Raw genomic sequence first — 16,346 nt, 5'->3', positions numbered from 1 at the left:
ATATACCCTGTAATTAAAACTGTGCAAGGGCTTTTAGCAAGTCTAAAAAGGAAAAGTAGAAGAGGGGATGGCTAATCTAGGAAGATGAGATTATGAATGAGATTTTTACATTTTCTCTCCCATTTTCCTTTAATATTAGTGATGTTTTAATAATAAACTACATACCATCTCATAAAAGAAGTTTATTTAGGAATAGAAAGGAGAGGAGAGAAAATAATTTAGCCAGCCTTTTCTCTCACCAAAGGAAAATAAACAACTTTTAGGGGAATGGGGCAAGTCTTTCCAGAGTAAGGGCAGATTTGGTTTCCTAAAGTTTTGAGACTCAAATGGATACTAACTCTTAGAAGAGGAAACTTTTTTTTTTCTGTTACTATTAATTCTGATCACAATGGAGATATTGCTTGGGTTTTAGTTTTTAGCTAAAGTAACTTTAAATGATGGGTTTAATAAAAATATATTTTTAGTTATAAAAGTAACATGTTATTGTTTAAAAAATTGAGACCACAGAAGGGTGTAAAGTAAAAGGTAAAATCCTTCTTCTTCAAAATGTTTACAGCTTCATATCTTAGGATATTACATTTGGAAACAGTTTTTGTGTATCCTTCCAGAAATAGCCTAGGCATGTTATGTACATAACATGTACATAAAGCATGTATACATACATTATCTTTAATGCAGGCTTAATAAAGGTTAAGAGTTTGTCAGTTTTTTTATAATCACATCGGGGGGTGCATGGTGTACTAAGCACTGTTTAGCATCAGTAAAACTGAATTGGAATTCCAAGTCCTGATGAGACACTTCTGGCAAGCTTCCAAGAGCATCTTTTCTTTGATATATATTTTGATTTAAGGTAATTGCCTTTTTCTACATCATTCCTTCAATATAGTTAAAAAATGATTCTTGATTGTTTCATTTGAGAATTTTCCCCTCTTACTAGGTCATCCATCCTGTTTAAAGTTTTCCCCTGAACTAACGGTTAGAGTGAAGGCCTTACGGTGGCAGTGCATTGAGTGTAAAACGTGCAGCTCTTGTCGAGATCAAGGCAAAAATGCAGTGAGTATCTCTGCCTTACAATGTTAATATTTCTTATAGATGTAGAATGTGCAATTGGTATTATCCTTTCAGTACTGTTGGCTATTTTTCAGTTACTTCATCCAGCAGAATTGAAACAGGAGTCTCTTTAAATTACACATCCTGGGATGCCCGGGTGGCTCAGCAGTTGGGCGCCTGCCTTCAGCTCTCGTGATCCTGGGATTGAGTCCCACATTGGGCTCCTTGCAAGGAGTCTGCTTCTCCCTCTGCCTCCATCTCTACCTCTCTCTCTCAGTCTGTGTCTCTCGTGAATAAATAAATAAATAAATCTTAAAAAAATTTATACATCCTTAGTTTAGAATTCTTACTCTTTGAGACTTAGATTTTCTTTTTTATTTTTATTTTTATTTATGATAGTCACACACAGAGAGAGAGAGAGAGGCAGAGACACAGGCAGAGGGAGAAGCAGGCTCCATGCACCGGGAGCCCGACGTGGGATTCGATCCCGGGTCTCCAGGATTGCGCCCTGGGCCAAAGGCAGGCGCCAAACTTCTGCGCCACCCAGGAATCCCGAGACTTAGATTTTCTAGGTAGTTTCTAAAGCAACTTAGTTTTATGTTTGCAGAGAGACTAAGCCACTTTAAAGAAATACTCCTGAAATTTGAGTAGTGTGGAGGCATTCACTTAGGAATGGTCAGTTAGTATATTAACCACAAATCATCCTTTTCTCCTTTCCATTAGAAAAACTAAGTTAGCTTATGTCTGGTTACTGGGTAAACTTGAAAGTTATGAAACTAGTTCTTTATTAAAGATTGGTTGAAGCAAAACTTTTTGCTAACTCAGACTGTCCATTTACTCAGTTAATACAAATTAAGGAAACTTTTTTTTTTCAATAAATTAAGGAAACTTTTACTATTATGGTAGCTCATTTCCTTTATGAGATCATTGAAACTTCCTAGGCTTTATGAAGTTGTGATCCTGACATGTTTTTGTTTCATAAGGTTAAGCAGAACTGTCCTTTCTTTTTTTAGGATAACATGCTCTTTTGTGATTCCTGTGACCGAGGTTTTCACATGGAGTGTTGTGACCCACCACTCACCCGGATGCCAAAAGGTGAAAAATACTTTCTGAAATCAGACTGGCAATATAAAGGGCATATTAGTGAAAGCACTTTTTATCTACTTTGTTAAAATGAAAGAATAATTTTCATCTTTCTGTGTAAGTAGGAAGAGAGCTGTCACTTTAAAGGTGGGGGTTAGGAAGCCTAATATTCTTATGTATATGGACTTATTGTTTTCCTCTATTTTCAATTTAAGTATCCATGTACAGTGAAGTACTTCCTTTATGAATGAATATTTGCCAGTCCTATAGCTAGAGGATAAAATACCTTATGTAATATTTTAAAATATCTCTTTTCTGTAAAGGAAGAAATGCAATTGTATTAGGTCATGTTGATTATATCAGTATTAATTATTTCACTGTTCATCACTTTTGAAAGGCCTAGAGCTATTAGTTTATTCAAAACTAAAAAAAAAAAAACTAAAAAAAAATGTTTTAGTAAAATAATTTCCAAACAAATCGTTTTTGTGCCCTAACTCGTAAGACTCCAGCTTCATGGTATTCTATTCTTTTGATTTCTTTTCTTTGAAAGGTATTTGGTTGGAATATAACCACCGGTTGAACTTCCACCTTATATGCTTATAGTTTCTTTAAAAAAAAAAAAATCCAGTTAGCCTCTCCTGCTTTGTCTTATCACAAATTCCATTTTTAATTCTGATTTTGTGACTTAATAGATTTCCTAAGTAAAATGCGTAGAGGATATTTGGTAATTTCTTCTTGGAAAACTTTTCCTATGGATGGAAAGGGACTCAGCCTTAGGTATAGTCAAAGTATTCCACTTAGAATCTTATTTGAGTCTGTCTTATGTCATTCTGTTGGTTGTTACCTTTTGAAAAGTCTTCAATTTGTATGTATTAGAAGAATAAATACCCCCTTTCCTACCTCTTCCATTTGAAGTCTCAGGAGTTACAAAAGGCTTTTTGAGAATCATTCAAGAGAAGAAAGATTTTCTTAGGACTTCATTCCTGGGTATTTAGTGCCTACAAAAGAAGTTTTGTTGCAGCTTAAAACAGAAATAATTTTGAGTTAAATGTGGATTTACAGGAAAGTGGCAAAAATAGTATAGAGACTTCTTATTGCACCCATTACCTGTTTTCTTCTAATGTTAACATCTTATAAAATCATTGTACAGGGTGCCTGGGTGGCTCAGTTGGTTAAGTGTCCGCCTTCGGCTCAGGTCATGATCCCAAGGTCTTGGGATTGAACCCTGTGTCAGGCTCCCTGCTCAGCAGGGAATCTGCTTCTCCCTCTCTCTCTCTCTACCTGCTGCTCCCCCTGCTTGTGCATGCCTTCTCTCTGTCAAATAAATAAAATCTTAAAAAAAAGTAAAACCATTGTACAATTACTGAAATCAGGAAATTAACACTGATATGATACAGTTAACTAATCTGTAGATCTTATTTGAATTTATGGTCCAGAATCCAGCGCTGGATTCACGTTGCATTTATATTTCCCTAGTCTCTTCCAGTCTGTGTTAATTCCTTAGACTGTCTTTCCTGACCTTGACAGTTTTGAAGAAACTGGTCAGCTATTTTGTAAAAAGTTCTTGGATTTGGTTTTGTCTTTTTCTTTATCATGATGAAATTAAGATTATAAAGTGGCAAGAATACCACAGAAGTGAAATTGTATGTACCCTTCTTTAGTGCATTGTAAATGCAGTTGTATAATGCTAATATGTCCTGTTACTGGTAATGTTAACTGTGATCACTTGATTACAGTAGAAACCTGACCTTAAAGTTACTTTTTCCTCTTTTAACTTTAGTATCCATCAGTGATTCTTGCTTGCACCAATTTTACTTTGGTGTTTACATAGTGACAGTTTTTTGCTTCCATCATCACTTCTACGTTTATTAATTGGAATTCTGTAAGGAAGAGCTGTCCCCTTTCACATTTATTTGTTCAATTATTTATATTAGTAATGGACTCATGTATGTTTATTTTATTTAGTGAGTTGTAATCCACTGATGTGATTATTTTTTTGCTCAGAATGACCCTGATTTGGGGATTGGGAGCTCTTTCAAGTTAGCTTCTAGGTCCTTTTGACATGCCTTTCTCATCTTTTGAGCACTATAAGATGCTCCAGGTTATCAAGTATTTTCCTTGCTTCAGTCCTGGAATCAGTTATTATTCTATGGAAATCTGGCTTCTTTTCTTGTAGAATGGTAATTAGAAACTTCTATCTGGGTGCCAGGGGTAGAGCAGGGCTTTTTAACCAAGGATCAGAGGACTTCAACCATATGTGGGTTTCAGGATATTTGTGCGTCTTTTCCAGTTGTTTGTAGAATTTTGTGTATGTTTTCATGTTTATTTTTCTAAGGGGCTTTCATCAGATCTTTAAATGGGAGACTTTGACCTACAAGAGGTTAAGCATTCCTAGAGTATCTGAACTTTTTCCATGTATCTGTGTCTGTTGTGCCTAATGTAGAATTTTGTCTTTTTATAGGCATGTGGATATGTCAAATATGTCGACCTAGGAAAAAAGGACGAAAACTTCTACAGAAGAAGGCAGCACAGATAAAACGGCGCTATGCTAACCCAATAGGACGTCCGAAAAACAGGTTAAAGAAACAAAACACGGTGTAAGTTGTACTTGTGGCAAGGTGAGGGGAGAAAAGGATAGGGTCTTCTCTCTAGTGTAGGATATACTTGTTTGCTTTATGAAAAAAATTCCAGTTGTTAAAATTGGCACTTTTATGTAACAATAATGGCTGTGTTTACTGAGCTCTTAATAAAGTGCCAAGTTAGAATAAAGTTCTAAGTGTTTTAATCATTTAATTTTCCCAAAAACCAAATGAAGTAGTATTGTTGTTACTCTTATTTTTCGAAGGAGGAAACTACAACACAGAAAGATTAACTTGCACAGTTTATAGTAAGTTTTGAACTGGGATTAAAACCCACAAGTAGTTTGGCACCTGTTTTGGACTCTTAACCACTGCCTAATATTGTTCCTCTTATGTAACAAGAAAGAAAAACGTTATTATAGTATTTCGCAGATTCCTCTCCTGATGTGGTCTCAGTAGTTTATTTATATTAGATGTATAAACTACTGGCAAACTTTTGCTATTGATGTCATACCCAAGTCCCATTTATGTATCCTGATACAAAATAATATAATGTATTTTTCATCTATTAGCAGAAATCAGGGATATAATTGTCTCTTATGGACTAGGAAACTGGGCTATGTGTGGAGGATGTGGGGCAAGATTCAGTATCTAATTCTTTTTGTTTTTTAAGTGTCTGTAGTAATTCCCTTTTGATTTTGATGATATGTAAGATATGTTTAAGCCAGTAAACCTCTATTCTTAAAAATTTACCCACCTTTTTTATACTTTAAGATTGTCTTGAAGACGATAACTGAAAGGAATGGGTATTAGCAGCTTGAAATATACAGCATCAGTATTGTAGTTCATATTTTAAATCTTAAGCTTTCATTTTCCTGTAAGATGATCTTTTAATTCTTGACTTTCAGAGTAACCCATCCTTGTGTTTAGAGGAAAAAGGGTAACTCTGTGTTGGTGCAGAGATCATAGGACTTTATACCTGGAAGAGTCTTAATTGTCCTCTGGTCCAACTCTCATTTTATAGATGAAGACACTGTTGTATAGACGGAATGTAATTTCTCTAAAATATATAGCTATAAAGTGGCAGAATTCTGAGTTAAAAATACCTTCTGATTCCCAACCTACGATTCTTTTTGCTATAAAATACGACTTTCCAGAAATATTATTTCTAATAACAATATTACTTCTCATTTCTGTAATATTTATGGCTTATGGAATATTCTTAATATAGTTTTAAAATAAAACCATAGGTTATTTACTAATGACATGTTCTATATTAAATAGAAACCTTATAAAGATTTATTTTTTAATAGTTACCCTTTTCCCTGTTTGATTTTTTTTTTTTTTTTTTTTAAAGATCAAAAGGTCCCTTCAGCAAAGTTCGAACTGGTCCTGGACGGGGTCGGAAACGTAAAATCACTCTTTCCAGCCAATCAGCATCATCATCAGAAGAAGGATATTTAGAAAGAATAGATGGCTTGGACTTCTGCAGAGATAGCAGTGTCCCCTTGAAGTTTAACAAGAAAACCAAAGGGCTCATTGATGGCCTTACCAAATTCTTCACCCCTTCCCCCGATGGGCGGAAACCTCGAGGGGAAGTGGTAGACTATTCTGAGCAATATAGAATCAGGAAAAAGGGCAACAGAAAATCGAGCACTTCAGATTGGCCCACAGGTAAAAGTTCACTTAAGAAGCAAATGTATTCCCAAAGTGTATTATTTGGAATAACAGTAGTTATCTGGAATAGATTTACATTTGATTACTAAACATTGGTTATGGACAAAAGAACATATTAAAGATACATATTAGATGAAAATAAGGTGGAAAAAAAAAGTAAGATGATAATTATAGCAGGAATTGAGACACTGAACATGAAGTTATAAAAATGGGCAAATAGGAACTTGTAGGCAAAAGATGGTGCCTTTTTTTTTTTTTTTTTGGTAGAACCACAAAGAATCTTCTATAGAAATTTAAGGTATGACTTTAAATCAAGGATATCTTTACATTTCATAAATTACAAAACAAATCATGTGATGAGCATCATGGTGCTTACTTTAGTTACAGAAGGAAATCGGGAGAGTATGGGTGGATAAAATGCTGTTGATCTAAGCATAGAGAAAAGACCAAAATATATGCAGGTGTAAGATCACTGATTTTTCTACTTCAAATCTTGGCAAATTTAGTTGTAATATTTCATGGATTATACTTTAAAAGAGAGAAAGAACTACAGCTTCAGACCATTTACTTATGTATCAGGCTAAGCTTCCTAGTTTTCATTTATTTATTTAAAATGTGATTTATTGAAACATTTATTGAAATGTTTCTTTCATTTATTGAAAATAATTCACCCTTTTCTCTTACCCTTTACTTCTCCCCCTTCTGGCAAACCACTCTGTATCTATGACTTTTCTTTTCTTTTCTTTTCTTTTCTTTTCTTTTCTTTTCTTTTCTTTTCTTTCTTTTCTTTCTTATCTATTTTTAGATTCCACGTATAAAGAAGATATATGGTATTTGTCTTTGACTTTATTTAGTATAAAAACTTTGAGGTCCATCCATATTGTCAGAAATGGCACAATTTCTTTTTAAATTTCTTTTTGGCTGAGGGATACCTGGGTGGTTGCGGTTGAGCATCTGGTTTCAGCTCAGGGCGTGATCCTGCGGTCCCGGGATCAAGTCCCACATTGGGTTCCCTGCATGGAGCCTGCTTCTCACTCTGTCTCTGTCTTTGTCTCTCTCTCTCTATGTCTCTCATGCATAAATAAATAAAATCTTAAAAAATGTTTTTTTTTTTTTTTTTTTTTTTGCTGAATAATATTATACACATACACCACAGTTTTTTTTAGTCTATGGTTGCATTAGGTTGTTTACATGTCTCTGTCTTTGTCTCTCTCTCTCTGTCTCTCATGAATAAATAAAATCTTAAAAAAATTTTTTTTTGCTGAATAATATTATACACATACACCACAGTTTTTTTAGTGTTTATGGTTGCATTAGGTTGTTTACATATCTTGACTATTGTAGATAATGCTGCGTTGAACATGGGGTGTATATTTTTTCGAGTGAATATTTTTGTTTTCTTTAGATTCATACACAGAAATGGAATTGAATTGCTGGATTGTATAGCAGTTCTGTTTAATTTTTTGAGGAGCCTCCATACTGTTCTCCATAGTGGCTGCACCAGTATACACTCCCACCAACAATGCACAGTGGTCCCCTTTTCTCCATATTCTTACCAACATTTGTAATTTCTAGTCTTTTTGACAATAGCCATTCTGACAGGTGTGAGGTAATATCTCCGTGTGTTTTTGATTCACATATTTACTGTTAATTAATGACATAGAGCATATTTTCATGTCCTTGTTGCCCATCTTTGTGTCTTTATTGAGCAAATGTTCAGATCTTCCGCCCATCTTTAAGTGGATTGTTTTTTTGGGTTTTTGTTGTTGTTGTTGTTTTGGAGAGATGGAGAGAGAGTACAGTTGAACAGAGAAGGTGGGGTCAGAGGGAGAGAGAGAGAATCTTAAGCAGGCTCCATGCCCAGCACAGAGCCCAATGTAGGGTTCGATCTCATGACCCTGAAATCTTGACCTGAGCAGAAATCAAGAGTCAGACACAACCGACTGAGCCACCTAAGCGCCCCATGGATTGTTTGTTTTTTGCTATTGAGTTGAATGAGTTCTTTGTATATTTTGGATTGACCCCTTATTGGATGTATGACTTGTAAATATCTTCTTACATTCAGTAGGTTGTTGATGGTTTCCTTTGCTATGCAAAAGCTTTTGAGTTTGATGTAGTCCCACTTGTTTGTTGTTGCTTTTATTTTTGGTATCACGTTTTAAAATGATTGTTAAAAACTATGTTAAGGAGATTACCATCTATGTTTTCTTCTAGGAGTCTTACAGTTTCAGGTCTGAAATTCAAATCTTTAACCCATTTTGAGTTACTTTTTGTGTGTGGTGTAAGAGAGTTATGTAGTTTCATTCTTTGACATGTGAGTTGTCCAGTTTTCCCAATACTTTTTATTGAAAACGCTCTCTTTTTCTCCATTGTATATTCTTGGCTCCTTTGTTGTAAATTAATTGACGATATATACCTGAGTTTATCTATAGGTGCTTCATTCTGTTGCATTGAACTCTGTTTTCATGCCAATACCATACTGTTTTTATTACTGTAGCTTTGTAGTATAGTTTGGAATCAGCTTTAATGCTTTGTCCTTTTTCTCAAGATTGCTTTGGCTATTTGGGGTCTTTTGTGGTTGCATATAAATTTTTTAGGATTTTTTTTCCCATTTTTGTGAAAAATGTCAGAGTTTTAATGGGGATTGCATTGAAACTATAGATAGCTTTAGGAACTGTGGACATTTTGACAATATTTTTTCAATCCACAAGAATGGAGTATCTGTCCATTTATTTGTGTCTTCTTTAATTTCTTTCATTAATGCCATATATGTATGTCTGAACACACACACACATATATATATACACACATACAGTGGTATGTCTTCAATGTACAGGTCTTTCACCTGCTTGGTTAAATTTATTCCCAGGTATTTTACTCTTTTTGGTACAATGGTAAATGGGATTGTTTTCTTAATTACATTTTCTGGTAGTTCATTATTAGTGTATAAAAACAATTCAGATTTTTGTACTGATTTTGTATCCTTCAGCTTTAATGAATTCATTTATTAATTCTAACAGTTTTTTGATAGCATCTTTAGGGTTTTCTCTATATATTATGTCATCTGCAAATAGTGACAGTTTTCCTTGTTCTTTTCAACTTGGATACCTTTTATTTTTTTCCTTGCCTAATTGCTCTAAGCTAGAACTTTCAATCCTATGTTGAATAAAAGTAGTAAGGGTAGGTATCCTTGTCTTGTTCCTGATCTTAGAGGAAAAGCTCTCAGCTTTTCACTATTGAGTATGATGTTAGCTGTAGACTTGTCATATATGACCTTTATTATGTTGAGGTATGTTCTCTCTATACCTGCTTTGTTGAGCGTTTTTATCCTAGATGTTGAATTTTGTCAAATTTTTGTCTGCATCTCCTGAAATGGTTATCTGATTTTTATCCTTTGTTTTGTTATTGTGGTATATTGACTGACTTTTTGGATATTGAACCATCCTTCAATCTCTGGAATAAATCATACTTGATCAGGGTATATGACCCATTAATTGTATTGTTGAAATTGATTTGCTAATATTTTTTTGAGGATTTTTTTCATCTGTGTTCATTGGGGATATTGACCTGTAACTTTCTTTTCTTGTGGTGTCTTTGGCTTAGGTAATGCTAGCCTCATAAAATGAGCTTGGAAGAGTTCCGTCTTCTATTTTTTTTTTTTTTTTATGATAGGCACACTGAGAGAGAGAGAGAGAGGCAGAGACACAGACAGAGGGAGAAGCAGGCTCCATGCACCGGGAGCCTGATGTGGGATTCGATCCCGGGTCTCCAGGATCGCGCCCTGGGCCAAAGGCAGGCGCCAAACCGCTGCGCCACCCAGGGATTCCCCCCGTCTTCTATTTTTGTAAGAGTTTGAGAAGGATTGGTATTAAGTGTTTTTGAATGTTCCATGGAATTCACCAGTGAAGCTTTTTGTTTGTCAGGAAGTTTTTGATTATTGATTCAGTCTCCTTATAGAAATTGGTCTGTTCATATTTCCTATTTCATCATGATTCAATCTTGGTAGGTTGTATGTTTCTAGGAATTTATGCATTTCTTCTCGACAGCCCAGTTTTTTGGGGGTATAAATTGTTCATAGTAGTCTCCTGTGATTTTTGTATTTCTGTGGTATTAGTTGTAACATTCCTTCTTTAATTCGTTTCATACTTGTGTATCAGGCTAAGTTCCCTAACTTTCAAAGTAGAAAAATTCTGTAGAGAAAACTTTGTAGTGTACCAGGTAATTCAAGTCAGAAGAAGGAAATTTTGATTAGCTGTCTTGGTAATTAAAGTTTAAACTAGTCTCATTGCTATTTAGTGCCTTGAGTTTACAGACCTAACGCTGTGAAGGAAGTAGAAAAGTCCTGAGGAAAATAGGAGAATGAGAATGGACTCTTTTTGGATCACAAGGGCCAAAAATGTAGTGTCTCATAGACTGCAAAAGAATTTCTTAATTTTGATTTCCTTCCACTGAATGTCCCATTGGTGATTGTATTCACTACGTCTTCTTTCCTGCTTATATAAATGGTTGATGGGTCCAGCACAGGAGAGGAAATTTCATCATTGCCAGGTTCCCCTTTTTATGCTGTATTGGTTGGCTTTTCACCAGTGTGGCAATCAACTAATTACTCTTTAAGTGTTCAAGTACTTTTCGTGTCTTTATCAGCCATGTACACTCTAGCTCCAGTCTGAGTATATTTATCTGAGAAAATATGCAATCCATTTAGGTTGGACTTAGGAGGAAAGAATCTAAAGCAGATCCTAGTGAAAGGCTTTTCTGAATTAACTACTTCACTGGGGATGGATAATTATAAGAATCTCCTGGAAAGTTTTAGAAACAAATTATTAGATGAAATATTGACTTTTTTACATTGGTGTGAGTTTTTGCTGTAATTGACTTTTGTAAGTTTCTTTATGAATTGTTGAATTTAAGGAACAGTCTGCACCATCTGATAGAATGCTATTCAGTGCTTACTATAAATCTGTTCCTGCATCCATCTGTGTCATGCACTAGGGGGCAATAAAGTCACATAATATCTTCAGATACATGTTTTTCAGTTTGGGAATAGTTCACCAGTGAGTCCTTGTCCTTATTCTTCTTATACTAAGTGAATAGCAGCCTCTATGTCTATTTAATTTGAAAAGAACTGTCACAAATTGGTCTTATCAGTCATACTTACACAAATAGGAAATTAGTCACCAGCAGAGTCATCTTCAAGTGCAGAGGATAACCATCTACATAATCCCCCAGTAGTCCTTTCATGAATTTCCTTGCCCATGTGAGGAAGATGCATCATTTACTGAATGATATAATTTCTCATACTTACCCAGAGGATGATCATCTGTGATCCTCAGATTTGTGGAGTTTTGCTTTAAAAAGGTACCCAGAATGTGAGGGGAGTATGGTAGTTATTTTGGAGGTTATCTTCATGCTGAGGTAGAATGTACTGGCCTTATGAAGATCACAGGATCATCAAAAGGAATAAATTTTCTGTGTTTTGGTCCTATGTGATGAAAATCCTGTCCTGATGTAACATAAACTTCATTCAAAGCACCAAAGAATTGAAAACAATATTTGAATGTTTATATATTAACTTCATACTAAAATTTTTATATTCATATCATTTCAAAGTTTCAAATTCCTTAGATCTTTTTTCTGCTCTGCTTTTGTATATAATTATTTTTTAAGTTTTTATTTAATTTCCAGTTATTTAACATACACAGTATAATATTGTATAATATTAGTTTTGGGTGTACAGTGTAGTGTTTCAACACTTCTGTACGTGACCTGGTGCTCATCAAACTTTTGTAATATTATACTAAAAAATAATGTCTTAATGAAGTTGAAATTTAGTTATGTAATAATTTTATGTTTTAGGAGAGTTCAGGTTTTCATAATAAAGTGGATACAATATGTACATATTATTTACTCAGTCTTTCTAGGTGTCAGTTTATTGCTATCCTCTTTTCTACTAAAAATAATATTAAGGTCTTCAAATTGAAATAAAAGCTTTTGAATTTTTTTCGAGTTCATATATTAAACTAAAGATAATATTAATAACATCTGAGCCTTTTCTTTATGTGCAGACAATCAGGATGGCTGGGATGGCAAACAAGAAAGTGAGGAACGGCTTTTTGGGAGCCAGGAAATCATGACTGAGAAAGATATGGAATTATTTCGTGATATCCAAGAACAAGCACTGCAGGTAACGTTGAATATTCAGATTGGACAAATAATTTGTTCATAGATGAAAAACAAAGGATTAATTGTACTGGGGTAAAGCAGTAACAGCAATTCATTTATCTCTCTGATCTGCAAATTGATATGGTTTGTGCATATACATAGTTCTGCTTGTTAAGGTATTCCTTTTAAACCCATTATGACTGCTTTGGTTTTACAGATAAACGGGTTTCTTTTGGCTACCAATCTTTCTTTTAAGATTTTATTTATTTATTTGGGAGAGGAGGGAGCATGTGAGCATGAGCAGGGACAGGGGCAGAGGGAAAGGGAGAAGCGGACTCCCTGCTGAGCAAGTAGCCCCAATGCTGGGATGTAGGACTCTGTCCCAGGACTCTGGATCATGACCTGAGCCAAAGGCTCAGACTCAACCAACTGAGCCACCCAGGTGCCCCTTGACTACCAGTATTCAGGGAGTTTGGTTTATTTATTTTCTATCTTACGTATGAAGAAGCGTTGGGATTTGACCAAACAAAAAACAAAAACCAAGCTTTTTTCAAGTGGTAAAACAGCCATATTCATTACTGCAAGAAATATTTATTAAATGCTTCTGCCTTAATCCTTTGGGACATGTAGCAGGATATAAATGTATAGACAAAGAACCTACTTATGCTTCAGATGCTAAAGATGCCAAAGTGAATGACAGATTCCTTTTCTCATGTATAGTCTAGGAGAGACTTGTAAATAAATAATTTTTTTCATGTGGAAAGTTTAATTATAGTGTACATGGTATTTCAGGAGAATAGGGAGCAAGCATCTACCTATGCCTGGGGAGGTCAGAGGAGGATTCATTGAGGGAAAATACTATTTGAGCTGGTCTTAAAGAATATGTAGGAGGTTATCAGGATGACATGGAATGGGGTCCCGTATAATCAGAAGGAACAGTAAGTAATGCAAAGACTTAAAAATGGAGGAAAACACGCTTAATTGTGGGAATAAATTTTCACATAGGATAGAGAACATTAGGTATAGATAATGATAAGGGATGAGATTGGAAAAGTGCAAGGGCTAGATCAATAAAGACTCTTCTAGATTATGTTCATTTATCCTGTATCGTTTCTTTCTTGCTACCAACTCAGTGTGTTAGCCAAGTTGAGTTCTATCTCTTATCTTTTTTTTTTTTTTTTTTTTTTTATCTCTTAATCTTGAAAGGAAGAACTTATAAGGCTGGTGCTGGGGGTTTCCGTTGTATAGGTGAAACTCTTTGGTTTAAGAAACCTATTTGTGAATAGATTGTTTATGTATATAATTATGTGAATATTTTTGAAAAATAAACACAATATAAATAGCAAACATTTGCTGAGCATTCTACCATCTTATGATTTAACAAAGTACTGGCTTTTAGCAGCTAGATCTTGGTTCAGTTTGTGGTTGGTCATTACTGACTTCTACTTTGGGCAGATTGTTTACCTCTGAAGGCACATTTCTTTTCCTACCAATAAGAAAAACAAAGTATTATACATACCATAGTAGAAACTTAACATGGAGTTCATGGGAATTCAAAGGAGGAAGTAGTTGTTCCTTTTTTGAAGAATTTTTTTTTCTAAGTTGCAGGCGTAATGTCCTTTTACTCCTACTTATTTGTGTGTGTATTTCCTAAAAACACATGATCATAGTATGATTACTTGATAAAAGTAATGATAAAGTGCTTGTTCACTTTATCACAGTTTGATTCAGGTGATTCACTTTTGGCAGAAATACTATCAGGAGGTATGTAGTATTTATGCGTCTGATCGCAAGTGATGTTAACTCTGATCACTTCATTAAGGTGGAATTTCTCTGTAAAATTATTTTTCTTCTGTAAGTATCTTATGGCAATACACTTTGAAACCACGTAAATATCCAATTTCTCATCAGACTTTTACCCACTGGATTTAGCATCCAGTGGTGATTCTTGCCTGAAACTATTACTTTGTTGGTTGCTGAACAGGTGATTTTCTAATTCCATCATTTCTTTTATGAAGTTTATTAATTGGCATTCTACTGTAAGGAAGAGCCTTTTTTCTTCCATTTATTTATTCATTTAGACTTGAAGATTCTTATTTTATAAATTATAGTTTGTTGCTATTGATAATTATTTTGGTACTTACCTTGTTCCAGAGGGAAGCCTCTTCAGACCATCTGCTGTGTCCTTCTGACATGTCTCTGTCATTTTATTTATTTTATTTTATTAAAGATTTTATTTATTTATTCATGACACACACACACACACACAGAGAGAGAGAGAGAGAGAGAGGCAGAGACACAGGCAGAGGGAGGAGAAGCAGGCTCCATGCAGGGAGCCCGATGTGGGACTTGATCCCGGGACTCCAGGATCAGGCCCTGGGCTGAAGGCGGTGCTAAACTGCTGAGCCACCCGGGCTGCTCCGTCTCTGTCTTTTTTAAAACATTGTACAATTTATTCAATTCTGGGATACCTGGTGGCTCAGTGGTTGAGCGTCTGACTTTGGCTCAGGGCGTGATCCTAGAGTCCTGGGATCAAGTACCGCATCAGGCTTCCTGCATGGAGCCTGCTCCTCCCTCTGCCTATGTCTCTGCCTCTCTCTCTGTGTCTTATGAATAAATCTTTTAAAAAAAATTTATTCAATTCTTTCTTCATTTTCAGAATTGAGGTATAATTGACATATAACATTCTGTTATTCAAATATACAACATAATGATTTTGTATATATCATCATCCTTACTTTTACCACAGTGATATGGTTCTAAGCTCTTACTGTCCTAGCTGTAGATTTAGCCATTTCTCTAAGAATCCTTGGTTTTTGTTAGTGGAGAGTGAGAATAAATGGTGGTTTTGTCCTTTTACTTGCTCAGATCCAAAGAGGTATTATTCTTGATTTTCTCTCTCTGTTTGTTTCATACTCCTTATTTATTTAATCCATCAGCAAATCCCAATGGTTCCACCTTCAAAGTATATCCAGAATATGACTACTTCTTACCACTTCCACCTTTACTACCTTAGTCTAAGCCACCATTATCTCTTGATTAGTATCCCTAGACTAATCTCCTTGCTTCTACTTTTATCTCTCACCCCAAACTCTAGTCTGTATTCTTTATATAGGGGCCAGCATAAATATGGTCAAACTTAAGTTGGATCCTACCACTCCTCTGCACAGAAAACCTTTAATGTTTTTCAGTCTTGTTTAGAATTTTTAGTATATGTGCTACTGAAGCAAGCACTTGTTTAGAATTTTTAACAACCAAAGTGTTTATTCTTCTCTTTAAGACTCAGTAGCATCTCATGGCTGCCTTTTTCTTTGGCTACTCCCCTTGTTCTGGCCCTTGTTCACTTGACTCCAGCCACAGGCCTCTTCTTTCTCAGACACATCAAGTACCACCACCCCCTAAGTTGGAGCCTTTGTACTTACTGCTCCCTCTGTCTGGATTGCTTTTCCTCTAGTTTAGATGTCTAGTTGGCAGGAGTTGGAACAATAGCGGTGTGAAGAGAAAGATTGACTAGGAAGAGTTAAAAGGGATGCTGAGTCTTGCTGAAGTTCAGTGGAGACAATATAAATTTGTATCAACAGTAATCTAGCTAACTGTGTGTTTCTTCCCGAATTTTATTAAACTTGTTATTGTCCATGGGTATACCTGGCACCAAGGAAATAAACAGCTAGATATTTGAATTCTGATTTGTGCTTATTTTTATTGGCAGTGAACTAAAATTCTTATGATGGTGGTATTTTTCCATGAGGTTCTTTCATTTAATATTCATGTGCCTGGCATGATATGAGAGCTATA

At 35.1% G+C, this 16,346-nt stretch overlaps 1 protein-coding gene across 2 annotated transcripts in view; it reads left to right on the top strand.

Annotated features, from left to right (window-relative positions):
- Positions 1 to 16,346, top strand: part of KAT6A (lysine acetyltransferase 6A) — a 115,602-nt gene that overhangs the window by 64,414 nt on the left and 34,842 nt on the right. Inside the window, exons 4-8 of one of the 2 annotated variants that reach the window (XM_055335154.1) lie at positions 938 to 1,053; positions 2,064 to 2,145; positions 4,595 to 4,709; positions 6,070 to 6,386; positions 12,455 to 12,573. In XM_055335154.1, the coding sequence (XP_055191129.1) occupies positions 938 to 1,053; positions 2,064 to 2,145; positions 4,595 to 4,709; positions 6,070 to 6,386; positions 12,455 to 12,573 (749 nt within the window). Of the gene's footprint in view, positions 1 to 937; positions 1,054 to 2,063; positions 2,146 to 4,594; positions 4,731 to 6,069; positions 6,387 to 12,454; positions 12,574 to 16,346 lie in introns of both variants that reach the window. The other variant, XM_055335153.1, reaches the window with a different exon arrangement.

This window comes from Nyctereutes procyonoides, unplaced genomic scaffold (assembly GCF_905146905.1).
Source record: "Nyctereutes procyonoides isolate TBG_1078 unplaced genomic scaffold, NYPRO_anot_genome, whole genome shotgun sequence".
In the NCBI taxonomy this organism is placed as follows: Eukaryota; Metazoa; Chordata; class Mammalia; order Carnivora; family Canidae; genus Nyctereutes; species Nyctereutes procyonoides.
This window is presented reverse-complemented; position numbering and strand designations above follow the sequence as displayed.